Source organism: Sus scrofa, chromosome 14 (assembly GCF_054392235.1).
Source record: "Sus scrofa isolate SSC_HxYL_T2T_F1_AM1 chromosome 14, Sscrofa_HxYL_maternal_Yorkshire_Landrace_v2.0, whole genome shotgun sequence".
Taxonomy (NCBI): Eukaryota; Metazoa; Chordata; class Mammalia; order Artiodactyla; family Suidae; genus Sus; species Sus scrofa.
The window spans coordinates 136,716,367-136,728,450 of NC_139396.1; the positions used below are offsets into that span (position 1 = coordinate 136,716,367).

The following is a 12,084-nucleotide window of genomic DNA, read 5'->3' on the forward strand; positions in this document are numbered from 1 at the left end:
TCCCCCCTCAAGCAAGCAGCTAGAATCAAAGGAATTGCTTGAAACAATTTGGGACTTGAAAAAACTCAATTTCTGTATTATACAAAGACAACAAGATGATTTGATAGTCAAATGCATTCTTTAAGACCACATGGCCTAATTTAAAGTCTGATAATATGGGCCAATCTCATTTTTCCACATTGTGGAGCATTCCTAAATAAAAAGGTAGCATTTAGAGATCAACAACGTGCCCACAGAGTTATTCACTGTGACGGACTCAATTAGGATTGTTTTAGGAATTTGTGGCTTGTTTATTAATGAGGACAACAGAACTAAATGATGTCACATTAATTAGGAAAGCAGTTAAGGAAAAAAAAATCCTTAGGTTCACATCAATAGATATCAGAAAGACAACTGAGAAAATTAAGCATCCATTCTTGATTTTTGGAAAGCAAACCAAAGAAACACTTTGTAAAAATCCATGATGAACAGTGAATGAAAAAGAAAAAAATGGTTTAAAACCAATCACCTCCTTAAACTGGCAGCTTCCATTTGGGGACACCTGTATACGATCCCTCATACATGCTCCTGGAGAAATCACTGCTTTCTCTAAAACTATGTATGCAAATAGATTAATGGCAAATGAACGTGTCAGATATGAAGTAGTAGAAATAGCCAATATGTCTAAGCTACTCAGATTTCAATATGATAATATGAAAGGTCATATGCTTGTGAAAGAAGTAGAAAAGTACAAAAATCTGTTGAGTAAAAAGGTAGCGCACATGTAACTGTTACAAGGCATTTTTCTAATGTAGCTGTATTTTACAGCGAAGGGTTGGTTGGTCCTTTGGGGAATAAAATGCCTAAGCAAATAAAAAGTATGATTGTTATTATACAACAGTCAGATTATGATTTTAGTAAATATAAAGAATAGGAAGGAGTTCCCATCGTGGCGCAGTGGTTAACAAATCAGACTGGGAACCGTGAGGTTGCGGGTTTGATCCCTGGCCTTGCTCAGCGGGTTAAGGATCAGGCATTGCTGTGAGCTGTGGTGTAGGACGCAGCTCAGATCCTGCGTTGCTGCGGCTCAGATCCCCAGTTGCTGTGGCTCTGGCATAGGCCGGTGGCTACAGCTCCTATTGGACCGTTAGCTTGGGAACCTCCATATGCTGCGGGAGCGGCCCTAGACAAGGCAAAAAGAAAAAAAAAAAAAAAAAAAAAAAGAATAGGAAAACAAGAGGAATAACCTTTTTCTTTACCAATTATATAATCCACAGAAAGGAATACCTTTTTTTCTGGTGTTAGTTTTTGTTGATTTCATGCTTCAGATTTTTTGTTGGATGGGACAATTGAGCCACACACACAAATCTGAGGCATGAAATCAACAAAAATTAACACCAGAATGAAAGCTATTCCTTTCTGTGGATTCTGACATGGATTTGTAAGAGGTTTTTTCTCTATGGAATAAAGTCTGTTCTTTTGTGGAGGGAACACGTAGCACCTTAGAACTAAACAGCCCTTGGCAGTACTTTATATCATTTTACCTGTTATTGGGAGAGGAATGTCAGGCTCCAGCAAACCTTCTCATGGAGTTTTGAGTTGTAGGGTCTATGTGTCCCAGGGCATGATGTTTCATCGCTCTTGAGTCATGAACAGATAACAGCCATGTTAAAAAAAAAAATGACTTGGGTATTTGGTGTTGACCCTCTTTTTAAAAAATTAAATATATGTACAAATAGAAAGCTAGTATAAGCTCCTTTTGAACTCTTGGCGTTGAGAACCCTTATACAGAACAATAAAGCAAATGAGTTTGTAATTTTTTAAATCTGTGAATGACATTACTTGGCTGATAGGCAAGTGCCACTGGTCCCAGGACAGTAGCAGGGAGCTCTGGCGCAGGCTCTAGCATTGAGCACCCTCCCGTCCCCGTGTGCCCGGCAAGGATGACACCCTCCATCCCTGTGCTCAGTTGGAGCTACTTTGTATGTTTGTACAGTATGTTGGGCTGTTAGTTGGCCTCCTCTGGGTGTGACCGTTATTTACATGTTTAGCTGTCCTCTGTTTGTTCTCCCTGGCTCAGTGCTTCTCACATTTCATTGTGCTTGAGAATCCCTTGGGGATTCAGGACATCTAGGGTGGAGAGTGAAATGCTTCATTTCTGACACGCTCCCAGTTGATTGAGTAGCAAGGCTTAGCCATGATGATTCCTGTAAGTACAACTTGTTAACAGATTTGAGCACTAAGGCAAATGCTGGCACTGACATCTGGTGGCAGCACTTGGTTAGAAGATGGTCAACCAGATAGCCCAAAATATATGTAAATTAATTTTTGACCATAAAAAAAAAATGTAAACATGCAAGAAGCAAACTTGCTGAGTCCCAGGAGTACACTTGTGGACTCCAGTTTGGAAAAATGTTGCTGAAGAACCTCCTGGTAATGCTTCCCTTCCTACTGGGCAGTGCCGTGAACACAGCCTGGTGTCTGTGACCCTCGTGTTTAATGACCTCCTTTTAGGTGTCAAAGCCTACTTTGTGATGGTGATTTAAAAGTCAAAAACAAAACGAAAAAGAACTCAGTTCTAGTTCCCATTGTGAATCTGACTAGGAATCATGAGGTTGCAGGTTTGATCCCTGGCCTCGCTCAGTGGGTTAAGGATCTGGTGTTGCTGTGAGCCGTGGTGTAGGTTGGCAGCTGTAGCTCCAATTAGACCCCTAGCCTGGGAACCTCCATATGCTGCAGGTGCAGCCCTAAAAAAACAAAAAGACAAAAAAAAAAAAAAAAAAAAAAAAAAAAAAAAAAAAGAACTGAATGCTAGAGTCAACAGGAGACCATAGTTGCTCAGCAGATGGAATCTGAGGGTCTTTGGCCTCCATGAGTCCAGGGCCTCGACTGACTACTTGATCTTGTCTGTGCCAAGTAGGAGGGCTCAGGCTTCTACCTTGAGGCCAGATACAGCACATGACTGTTGAGTGCTTTGTGGATGCTTAGAAACTTTGAAAAGAGTTATCGAACACCTTTCCCAGCAAAGGTAGGGTTCTGGGGGAGCGACTTACTCAGGAAGCCAGCTTTGCTTGGGGCAGGGAGGTGGTCTTCCTGTTTTGTCAGTTTACCAGTAGGAAGGAAGCCCTAGCTCCCTTTGGGGGTCTGCTCTGTCTTGATTTTTTTCTTCTTTTTTTTTTGTAATATGCTAATATGCTAGACAACAAATTCATCAATATTTCAAAAGTAAAATTGCTGTGTAGCTCCTTGCTTGTAGGGAAGAGGTTGCTATCTGGGAGGACACCCAGTGGATTTTGAGCCAGGCAAGCCATTTCCTCATAGGGGCGGCCCTGCTTTGTATACTGGTAGGTTTCCTTGAGAACCGTCACTTTTTATAACCATTGACACACCTAGATGAATTAGAAATTTCCAGTGAACACATTTTTAAAACTTGCCTGCCGGGAAAGCTTCACTCCTATAAAGAAAGATATAGAGCTGGGCAGTTCTTAAAACTTGTGGAATTGTAGCATCACAGGATGTTAGAACTGAAAGACCCACAGGAAGCTTTGCCTCAACTGCAATTTTATAGATGAAATAAAATTAGTTTAGGGCAGGGTTCCTAAATGCTGGTACTTGACAGAAGGTTTCACCAGTTTGAGGCGAAACGAGAAAAATACAGACAATTGCAGTGAGTTCTTCATAAAGCTGTATGTATTCAGCGTAAAGACTCATGTGTTATCCGGAAATCATATATTTTCTATATTTGGAATGTTTTAAACATTTTATGGCTTTTGTGAAATGCTGGTCACAATAGGTAGCTGTGTTGTTTTTTTTTTTTTAATACCTTTATTTTACAAAATAAAAATCTGTCAACCCTCTCCCTGCTTCTGAGGAAGAAGGCGGATTTTCTTAGTTCTCAGAATCCGAGCAGCTGGGAACCGCTGACCTAATACTCCTGCTTGTAGTCTGATGGATGTAGACTAGGCGGACCTCACCTGCCTTGCCCTCCTGCAGTCCTATCTTGGGGGGCAGAGCAGAGATCAGCGAAGGGGGCTGCAGGTCTTTGTGCAGCTGTCTCGGTCTCATTCGCAGACTCGCAGTTTCTGGGGGAGTCTCTAGAGACCAGGGTACTCAGAGGTTCCAGAGTGGGCGGGGGCCCTTGTTCCCAAACAGCCTGAAAGCAGTGGTTCCCAAGCTCTGCTGCGCATGAGGATAAAGACAGCTTTATTAGGATCCTTGTGCCCTTGGAGTTCCCTTGTGGCGCAGAGGAAACAAATCCGACTAATATCCATGAGGATGTGGATTCAATCCCTGGCCTCCCTCAGTGGGTTAAGAATCCAGCCTCACTCAGTGCGCTGTGGTGTAGGTTGCAGACACAGCTCAGATCCCACGAGGCTGTGGCTGTGGTGTAGGCCAGCAGCTGTAGCTCTAATTCGACCCCTAGCCTGGGACCTTCCATATGCTGCAGGTGCGGCCCTAAAAAAAAAAAAAAAAAAAAAAAAAGGTCCTTGTGCCCAGGATATACCCACACTAGGTAAATCAGAATGCCTGGGAGTTGGCGCCAGGCAGCAGTACTGTTCAGTCTGCCAGGTGTTTCCAGGGCACAGCAAGGGCTGGGAACCTCTGTCTTGGAGTTTCCAGGGCAGAGGTTCTGAGCTCAGGAGTCCTGAGTGCTGTCCCAGGAGCCGCTCCTTTCCCAGAGGTAGACCTGGTGTGAACAGTTCAGTCTTTTGGGAGTGACTGTTGCTCTGCTGGTTCTGACAGTTGATCACAAGAGAACTGTGAACTGGCCCATTTGCAGGGACACAGAGCCCAGAAGGCCTTGTAACTTGTTTAAAAAAAAAAAAAAAAAATGACCCAGGTCAACTGGAGATCCATGAAGATGAAGTCATGATGAGGCTCTGTGGCATTTGCTCCTCCTGATTTTCTGCGCAGAAACTGAGGATATGCGATGGTCCTGCAGCCGCTTTTGAGATGACAGCCACAGAGGCAGACACTGCCCATTTGCGTGTGTTCATCGCGCCCCTCTGGTACAAAATCCAGGATTAGTCCGTGAGGAGGTGGAGAAGTAATTGAGGGTATTCTGCAGTGGGTGCTGCCATTCCTGTGATTTGCCACCTCTTAGCAGTGCGTCCCTTCCCCTCTCTCTCAGCGACGCTGCATCGCGTTCCTTCCTGCCAGCCTTTGGCTTTTGCTCCCGAGTCACCACCTCTTCCCTCTCCACACCAGCTTTCCGCCCTGTTGCCCGGATCTCCCTGAACAGCCCTCGGGTGGCCCCAGGCAGCCCTCCTCACCCTGCTGCCATCTGCCCGTGTGGCCCTGCTGCCTGCCCATGCCCCCCATCTGATTTCCTCAGGAAGATAGTCCCGCAGGCCACAGGGCCCCTCCTCTCAGGGACTCTCCGACCGTCCTTTTATTCCAAGTGCTTTCTTCCCTCTCCTAGTTTCTGGAGTTCTGGAGTAAGATGGTGTCTTGTCCTTCTTGTGTCTGTTTTCCTCTGGCCCTGCACTGGTTTCTTTTTCTCCTTCTGCTCTTGGTCACAGGCTGCAATTGCTTCTTTTCTTGTTTCACTTTCTTTTCTTTTTTTTTTTTTTTTTTTGTCTTTTGTCTTTTTAGGGCTGCACTCACAGTACATGGAGGTTCCCAGGCTAGGGGTCCAATTGCAGCTGTAGCCATCAGCCTACACTACAGCTCACAGCAACACTGCATCCTTAGCCCACTGAGCGAGGCCGGGAATCAAACCTGCAACCTCATGGTTCCTAGTTGGATTGTTTCCGCTACACCACAACGGAAACTCCTCTTTTCACTTACTTTCTGTCCTCCTCTCAGACACCCAGCTCCAGGTCTGACCTTTTCCTTGAACTTTTTTCTGTTGTAGCCTTTTTGATGCTCTTCAAAGGACCTCGTGTTTTTTTTTTTTTTTTTCTTTCTTTTTTTGGTCATTTTTGGCCACCTCCATGGCATATGGAGCTCCCTGGCCAGAGTTTGGAACTACAGTTGTGACCTGAGCTGCAGCTGCGGCAACACCAGATCCCTAACCCACAGTGCCGGGCCAGGGATCAAACCCACGTCCTAGTGGCTCCCACAATTCCACCAATCCCATTGCAACATGGCGAGAGCTCCCAAAGACCTTGTTTTCTTAAAGGGAATTTGTCCTCTCCTCCCAGCACCCCTCCTTGATGCAGCCCCTTCCCAACGTTCCCATCTCCACTCCTGGGGCCCCTGTTTTTTAAGTCCTTCCGAGGATGTTTCTCTTGGGATTACTGATGCTCTTGCATTCTCCTTACCCTTCTTTCTCCCTTGTGGTTTCACCAAATGATGTTGACCCCTTATCCACAGCTTCTGTCATAGCCATCTTCTTCCAGTCCTGCGGTTACTGCTCTGGTGTACGCCTAGACTTGGTCTTCCTGAAACCGTATTCCTCTTCTCACGAGCCTGGCCTCAGGAGCCCACTTCATCCAAGCAGCTCCACAGCCTGACTTGCTCACCAACCTGCTTTTCCACATCCATCCCCTCTTCCTCCCTTGAGCCTGGCAGTCTGCTGTCACCCACCTCTGACCTTCTTGTCAGTGTCCACTTCTCTTGGCTCAAACCCTACTCCTTAGATTTCCCTTCCTGTATAAAATTGCTCTGTACACAAGAACAGGAAGTAGGAGTTCCCACATGGAGCAGTGGGTTAAGGATCTGGGATGGCCACAGCCGTGGCCCAGGTTGCAGCTGCGGTGCGGGTTCAATCCCTGACCCGGGAACTTACATATGCCATGGGTGCAACCAAAAAAAAAAAGTACTTTTTTCCTCTGAACTCCTTATGTTCTTCTAGTCTTGTCCTCATGTAGACTTTTCATTGACTGCCTTGTATCATTAAGTTTCACATGTGCTCCCCTTTCTGGATTGTAAGCTCTTGGAGGGCACGGACTGTCTTCTCACAAGGCTGCACGGCTTCTCCTGTAGGACCCTGGGTGGTCTGGGGTTTTAGCACCCGTTGGTTTGTAGGTTGATTTTATATGATAGCAAGGGAATTGGCTGGAGAGTGGTAAAACTGATTTTTCCATCGAGTGAAGGAAAACCTAAAAGAGGCAACAGATACTTCCCTGAAGAAGGGATTTGAGAAAGGGCTTCCATAATTGGGAATTTAGTATAGAATAATAGAGAGTGATCACAGTATAGTTTGTGTTTGTGGGGGGCTCAGGGTAGCATATTGGTTAAGAGCTTGTTCTTCAGTTACTTTATCTTCCTGAGCCTCAATCCCCTGATTTAGAAGAGGGTGACAGTTGTGTCTGCTTTGTAGCATTCTGAGCATTAAATGAACTAATAAAGCCCTGAGATTGTTAGCACAGTTCCTCTTCAGTAAGTGGTAGCTAATTTTTTCTACCCATTATAAAGGATGCACATAAAGCCACCCTCCTACTGGAGAGGCAGTAATGGTAGGTGCGATGAACAAGAGCTGTCCTGATCCTTAGCTTGCAAATCTAGAATGCAGCTCCCTGTAGAAGGTTTTCCAATAGCCCAGTAAAGGCGTGTTGAGCACCTGCCATGAAGGGATTATGGAGAACCCAGGATGAAGGGATGAAGAAGGGACAGCTGGTCTGTCCCAGAGGGACTGTTAAGAATGAAGAAGTTGTAGTCAAGTTAGAGGAAGGAAAGAAAAGGGAGAACCTTGTAAGAGGTTTTGTCCATGGAGTTCCTGTCATGGCTCAGTGGTTAATGAGTCTGACTAGGAACCATGAGGTTGCAGGTTCGATCCCTGGCCTCACTTATTGTATTAAGGATCTGGCATTGCAGTGAGCTGTGGTGTAGGTCACAGACGTGGCTCGGATCCCGACTTGCTGTGGCTTTGGCCTAGGCCAGTGGCTGCAGCTCCAATTAGACCCCGAGCTTGGGAACCTCTATATTTTGCAGGTGTGGCCCTAAAAAGACAAAAAAAAAAAAAAAAGTTTTGTCCTGATGAGAGATTTCTTAAGGTGCTTTTCTAAGACAAGAGAAGTGCCATCGTGTTGCAGTGCTTCTGGAGTCTGGATGACCAGGGATTGGCTTTTGAGGTGTCTTCATGGTCGGTCAGGATGTGTGCTAGGGGTCTAAGAGTGAGTTCTGCCTCGGGAGCCAGTTCACTCCTCCCTGTTTCACGGTCACAAACCATCCTGGCCCATGACCCTGACCCCGCTCCAACTTGGGTTCCTGCAGGACTGCTTGGGTGACCGTCACTGAGCCCCATCGTAGTGTTTGTCCCATTGATGGAGCAAGAGCCCCATCTTTTATTACTGGAAGGGCTCTTGAAGGACCCGTGAACTGGGATGCTGGCAAATAGTAAGTGGACCCACAGAAATTAAACATCACAGTACTGTCACCTCAGCAGCTCCAGCTAAATTTAGTTTTTCATAGTTAAGATGAAGTAACCGTAAGTGGGAAAGAGGACCTGAGGCTTTTTACTGCGTTGGGATTGTTGGGAAAGGGTTGTAGACAAAAATCTGAGGAAGGACCAAATCCTGCACAGAATTTGCAAAGAGTTTCACGTAACTGGACTGAAAATGCTCCCTTTTCCTTTTCACAGGGGAAAGTGGAAGTAGAAGCTGGGAAAGAAGGTATGAAGTTTGAAGCCAGTGCTTTTTCATACTATGGCGTAATGGCCCTCACAGCCTCTCCAGGTGAGTTACCTTCTCAGCCTCAGGGCAGGGATAGGTTTTAGGAAATAATGCCCTCCTGCTGTCCTCTTGCTCTCCGTACCTGCCAGCTAACCCTCTTTCTTTACTTCTTGAACCTTTTATTGATGTGTATCATGGATACAAAAAAACCTGCTCAAATCATGGGTATATACCTGCATGAATTTTCATAAACTGAACTCACCTGTGGAACCAGCTCCCAGATCAAGGGGCAGAACATCACCAACACCCAGCACCCACTCCCTTTTAGTCACTGTCTCTCCAAAGTAACCACTCCCTTGACTTGCAACCATTGACTGGTTTTGCCTGTTTTTGAACTTCAGGTAAATGTAATTGGATGAGATATATGACATTGAGTCTGGCTTCTTTCACCCAGTGTTGTCCTTGTCACATTCATCTGTACTGCTACATGAGCTTCCACTCTGTTTCTTCTCCTTGCTGCTTAGGGTTCCATGGTGTGAATACCTAGCAATGCATTTATTCTTTTCATTGCTGATGGACACTGGGATAAGTCCTGTGTGGAGCTACTGTGAGTTGTGTGGCCATGACACTGTCCGTGTCCTGTGGTGAAGACATATCTGTTGGGTACATTATGTAGGCATGGAACAGCAGGGTCAGCATTAAGAGCTGCTGCCTGACGCAGTTCACACCCCTCCCTGTGCTGACGGGGGTTCCAGTTGCTCTGCATCCACCGCTTGATGCTGTTGAATCCTTTAGATGTTAGCTATGCTGGATGTTTTTATTTGCTTTTTTCTGAGCATAATTGAGGTTGTTAACATATATCTACCCATTGCCTGTAGCCAGTTCTGCTTAACTAGAGGGCTGGCCCGTTGAGTCAGCCAACTAAGGATGAGTGTGCCATGGGCTATTGACCAAGTCCTCTGAGCGCAAGATGCCAGATGAGGGTGTCTGTCCTGGTAAGAACATGGATGCAGATACTTGGCTCACCTCTGGGATGAGACTTGAATGGTCCCTCTGCGCTGCTTACTTTGCAGTGCATCTGCTTGCTACCTCCCCTAGGCCCGAACAGGCGGGCAGGTGAACAGAGGGGCTGGAGTTCCCCCTTGTGGCCAGAACACCAAATGACAGGCTGTGCTAGGAAATACCTTTTATAAACCTCCAACTTAAAAACAGCCCATCCTAAAAGAATACCGTCACTTCTGAAAATCAGTCCCAGAAGGGGAGGGGGCCTCTCCAGACAGGTCGGTTATGGTACCGACATTTGGGCACAGTGTCCCCGGTGCCCAAAGAGGTTACACTCGGAAAGCCCGGGAAATGGCAAGAACTTGCTGCCATTACTAAATCTCCCCTGCCCTTGATGCATCTTCTCACTGTCCTGCTACTGGTTTTTGAGTCACATGGGCCACTGTCCTCATTGCTAAGTGCTGAGTAACACCCAGTGTGAACTCAAGCCTGTCCAACCCCACTTAATTAGTAGGTGTCTGCTGCAAACTGGCAGGGCATCTTGCGTTTTCAGTGCTAGCGGAGGGGACAGGGAGGTTCTTAACTAGGCCAAGAAGACCCTGGCGACAGCCTGAGTCCCACCATTTATGGTGGACCTGACTGAGAAAGGCCCTTGGCTTCCTCATCATTAAAAGGATATAAGATGACCTCCTGTGATTGTTGGAAGAATAGAATGTAATAATACTGACATGAGCACTTTTTAGCCTTTAAAGCACAAGAGGAATGTTTGTATATCACAGGTGGGTGTTGAGATTGCAGCTGTTGCTTGGCAACCAACTTCAAGTCAGCCCTGGGTTAGCAGAAGTAGACTTAACAAGGTGGCTTTGAAAAGAAAGCTCAGTATGCTGTGCATTTTTATCGATCACTGGTTCTTGAAACCTAAATCTTAGCCCAGTTCGTACTGAACTGTGAATTCATATAAGGGTAAATCCCATTCAGAAAAGGAATTGAAAAGCAGGCCCTCCATATAGAAGATGTGTGGGGCTGCCACAGCCTTACCTAGTGTGGAAGTGCTAGGAAGGAAAGGAAGTAATAGCATCTTAATTCATTAATAGCATCTGACTACAAAGGCCAGCATTTTACTTGACTTTACAATTAGTGTTTGAAATTTTGTATATTAATTGAGAGATGCAATTAGTACAGTAATCTCAAGATAATGTTTCTATTTATTAATGTTGCTTGCCTGGAAAGACCCTACAGTCATCACTTTTTTTTTCTTTTCTTTCTTTTTTTTTTTTTTTTGTCTTTTCGCCATTTCTTGGGCCGCTCCCATGGCATATGGAGGTACCCAGGCTAGGGGTCCAATCGGAGCTGTAGCCACTGGCCTAGCCACAGCCACAGCAATGCGGGATCCGAGCCGCGTCTGCAACCTACACCACAGCTCACGGCAACGCCGGATCGTTAACCCGCTGAGCAAGGGCTGGGACCGAACCCGCAACCTCATGGTTCCTAGTTGGATTCGTTAACCACTGCACCACGACGGGAACTCCCGTCATCACTTCATCTGCCCAGTTGTCAATCATACCTCAATTTAAAAAAAAAACAAAAACAAAAACAAAAAAACTTGCCCAGAAAATATGACCCCTGCCTGGTAGGACATGTGAACTGACTTTTCAGCTCCTTGTCTAAGTGAGCAGTGATGAGGATACCTGGGAGCTGCTGTTCCCAGGAAATCGTGTATGTTGTCCTTCTTTTACTTTCTTCTAATACTTTGAAGTGCTTTGGAATACTTTAAAATTTCAAAGCATCTGGCCAGAGTTCCAACCAGACCAACCAAGGATGTAAATGAATAACGACTTGCTCGCCACGGAGAGGGACGCTGCAGGCTGTGCGGGGGAGTACGGGGGTGCGGGCGCAGGCAGCTAGGCTCACGCCTTGCGGGCAGGCGATTGGTTGCCCTTTGCCGTTTGTGCGGGCGGCGGTGATTGAAAGTCCTTAGGAGCACATTTGGGGCTATAAACTCCAATTGGGTATTAACGGCTTAAGAGATTTCTAGGTTAGTAAAGAAGCATGTGAGTCGGCTTCCCCGCAGTTTTAGCCTCCGTGTATTCCTCCGCCTGGAAAGCTGTGTGCGTTCTTTCGGTTTATATGATACCACATAGGCTTCTGCATTCCTGGAATTGAAGGCGCAGGTCGGTAGAACAGGTACCCACTGCTGTCCTCTGATTACAGAGAGCAGCTCCTTTTTCTTGCCTTTTGATACGGTCTCACCCTGTTTTTCTCCATTTTTCAGTTCCTTTGTCCCTGTCTCGTACCTTTGTTGTCAGCAGAACAGAGTTGTTAGCAGCAGGTTCTCCAGGTAATTCTGCATGTTTCCTTTTCATAATTCTTCTGATTGCCTCCCTTGACTCCACCCAAGCTCGGCTGGCCAGGTCTGCTCCCTTCATTTGGTCAAGGCCATTTGCAGTTTTTTTCCTTAAGCTCTGAATCTCCTTGTTTCTAGGACTTATGAGTGAGCTACCCAGGAGCACCTAAGCTGCCACAGATGTAGAAAGGGTTCAGGAGA

The 12,084-nt window shown here is 46.0% G+C and overlaps 2 protein-coding genes across 4 annotated transcripts in view; one reads left to right on the forward strand and one right to left on the reverse strand.

The window, feature by feature from the left end:
- Positions 1-12,084, reverse strand: part of PCGF6 (polycomb group ring finger 6) — a 1,082,924-nt gene that overhangs the window by 831,070 nt on the left and 239,770 nt on the right. The gene's annotated exons all lie outside the window — the stretch shown is intronic.
- The window catches only part of CNNM2 (cyclin and CBS domain divalent metal cation transport mediator 2), a 168,058-nt gene that overhangs the window by 144,781 nt on the left and 11,193 nt on the right, over positions 1-12,084 (forward strand). For 2 of the 3 annotated variants that reach the window (XR_014826828.1, XM_001929243.7), the window contains 2 exons: positions 8,507-8,600; positions 11,812-11,877. Coding sequence is in view for 2 of the 3 variants with exons in the window: in XM_001929243.7 (XP_001929278.2) it covers positions 8,507-8,600; positions 11,812-11,877 (160 nt within the window). In the remaining variant the exon portion in view is untranslated. The remainder of the gene's footprint in view (positions 1-8,506; positions 8,601-11,811; positions 11,878-12,084) is intronic. The other variant, XM_001929238.7, reaches the window with a different exon arrangement.